Here is a 2,265-nt window from a genome sequence, read left to right on the forward strand (position 1 = left end):
AACAAGTGTAGGGAGGATGTGGAGAAAATGGAACCATATATGTTGCTGACGGGAATGTAAACTGGTATAGCTGCTTTGGTAAACCATCTGGTAGCTCCTCCAAAGTTTAAAGAGTTTCCACTTCACCCAGCAGTTCTACTCCTAGGTATATACCCAAGAGAAATGAAAACATATATCCGTGTTCAAATCGCACATGAATGTTCTTAGCAGCATTATTCATAGTCACCAGAACCGTAGAGAGAAAAGGCTGTAATCCTCACCTCCGTGGATCATGTACTTCAACAGCAAATTTTTTCTCACGGAAATATAAATTCTCTAGCTGTTTCCATTGGAATAGCTAATAAAATAAGAAAACAAAGAACCACACAGCTTTAATTAATGCTAATCTTTACTAAATCTAGAAATCAGCTTAATAATCAAATAATCAAGAAGGTGCACCAAAATTAAGCACAAATATGTGATGCAGTCTTTTCACAAATCAACTACAATCCGAAACCATTTTATTGCTTCTTCTGACAGAAATATTCGCTTCATTAACCAATCTTCCTTAAACAATAAAACTAGGCAACTGTGGGGTACATGCATACTATTTTTCCACTGACTCAACTAAGTAAGAGTAAGGAAATCCTCGTAGATTCCAGTATGCACATGCCTCCTGATCAAAGATGTTGACTTCATATTTAAATGGAAAGAAATTCAAAGGGATGTTTCAGTAAGACCACAGATTAAATTTCAAAAGAATGCAAAGTGAAAGTAAACCGGAACTTCAAACAGGGGTGATTCTCCATGACACCAGATTCCCCGCCTACAAGTGTTCCCCTAAATGCCACAGAAACCAGGCACCAGAATGGAGGCAGGGGTGGGGTGGGTTGAATGCTGGAGTTGCCCACTTGGTTTCTGAGCAGGAGCCTCCAGTTTTTGTAAATAGAACTCACTTCTATATTCTCACTGCTGACATTTTATGCAGCTTGCCAGTTTGTTGAGAGAAACATACTTTACTAACAATGTGCTTTTGAAAACCACATAATTTGTAAAAAGCAGCTCATTCACAGAACTGAGTGTGCCCTGCTGTATTTTCTGGCCCCTTATGTTAGCCTGAGCCTCATCTTGTCTCTTAACTTGGAATTCATAGCTGAATTCATCTTCTCTGTCCCTAGTCTTGATGATTAGGGAAATAACAGCACAGAGATTTTATTGCATTATTAGACTTTGACTGGATTTTTAAAATTATGTTAGAAGAATCCTAAAAGAGCATTTTAATGATCTAAATAATAACTTCTTTTCCATGCAAGACCATTTCCTGAAGTATAGGAACCAAAGTTTTTCACAAACATATAAACCTCGTGTAAAGGAACGGCATGAGTTCACTGTGCATGTGCAGCCAGGAGAGAAAAGTGTTCAAACTAGACCCCCAGTCCCAAACACAGTGAAATAAACCAGCACACACTAAGAACACAGCCCTTTGTGGTCTGAACATGCAGTCATCTCTAATTAGAACACTCGCCCAGGTTGAAAGTTATCAGTGAAAGCTTAAAGCTACATACCGATTTCCTAAAATGTCCGTAGACTGAAGGCTTTCATTTCTTTTAATCCAGAGGTTCCAAAAATGGGACAGAAATATGAGAGAAAATCTCAAGGTTCTCTCCACTTCCCACTCCCAGACAGCAGCAGCATCGGTGAGTTGTGAACTGAGTTTCATAAGACACTTAGGTGTAACTCAATTTCACAAACTAGCCTCCCACGGCTGACACACTGACTGACATCAGCAACTCTTACCCAATGACACCTCCCCAGTTCTACTCCTTCCTCTGATCAGTGGGAGGAGAGCAAAGTTCTCAACAGCAGATTTTCCCAGAGGAGAAACTCATTTTTTATATAGGGGACAGTGTGGATTCCGATGATACTTCCGAGGAAGTAAGTTGCTTTGAATCCAGGTGCAAATTTCACCGGAGGCTGTCCGAGGGAGCCATTTCTACCCTGGTTTACTCACCCTGGACATGAACAGGTTTTACAGGAAGAGCCACAATGCAGTTCAGCTGTGTTTTCCTTTGCGTCCATTCCCACACACATAAAAACCAGGGCTGGACTTGAAACATGATCTCTGAAAGTCACCACCTCCTCCTCTTATCGCTTACAAATGTAAAATAGTAGCGCTTTTGCCTCCATTCAGCATGTCCCTGCATTGAGAGCAAACATGCTTCCTGCAAGCAAAAACCCTACTTAAAAGGCGAGGGGCTTCAGTTTACTTAAAGAATTTGAAACAAG

The 2,265-nt window shown here is 40.5% G+C and overlaps 1 protein-coding gene across 1 annotated transcript in view; it reads right to left on the reverse strand.

Annotated features, from left to right (window-relative positions):
• Positions 1–2,265, reverse strand: part of FRMD4B (FERM domain containing 4B) — a 165,605-nt gene that overhangs the window by 18,795 nt on the left and 144,545 nt on the right. Inside the window, exons 12-13 of the mRNA XM_011358508.2 lie at positions 261–337; positions 4–97 (exon numbers count right to left, since the gene is read on the reverse strand). Of these exons, the coding sequence (XP_011356810.1) occupies positions 4–97; positions 261–337 (171 nt within the window). The remainder of the gene's footprint in view (positions 1–3; positions 98–260; positions 338–2,265) is intronic.

Source organism: Pteropus vampyrus, unplaced genomic scaffold, assembly GCF_000151845.1.
Source record: "Pteropus vampyrus isolate Shadow unplaced genomic scaffold, Pvam_2.0 Scaffold41, whole genome shotgun sequence".
NCBI classification, from domain to species: Eukaryota; Metazoa; Chordata; class Mammalia; order Chiroptera; family Pteropodidae; genus Pteropus; species Pteropus vampyrus.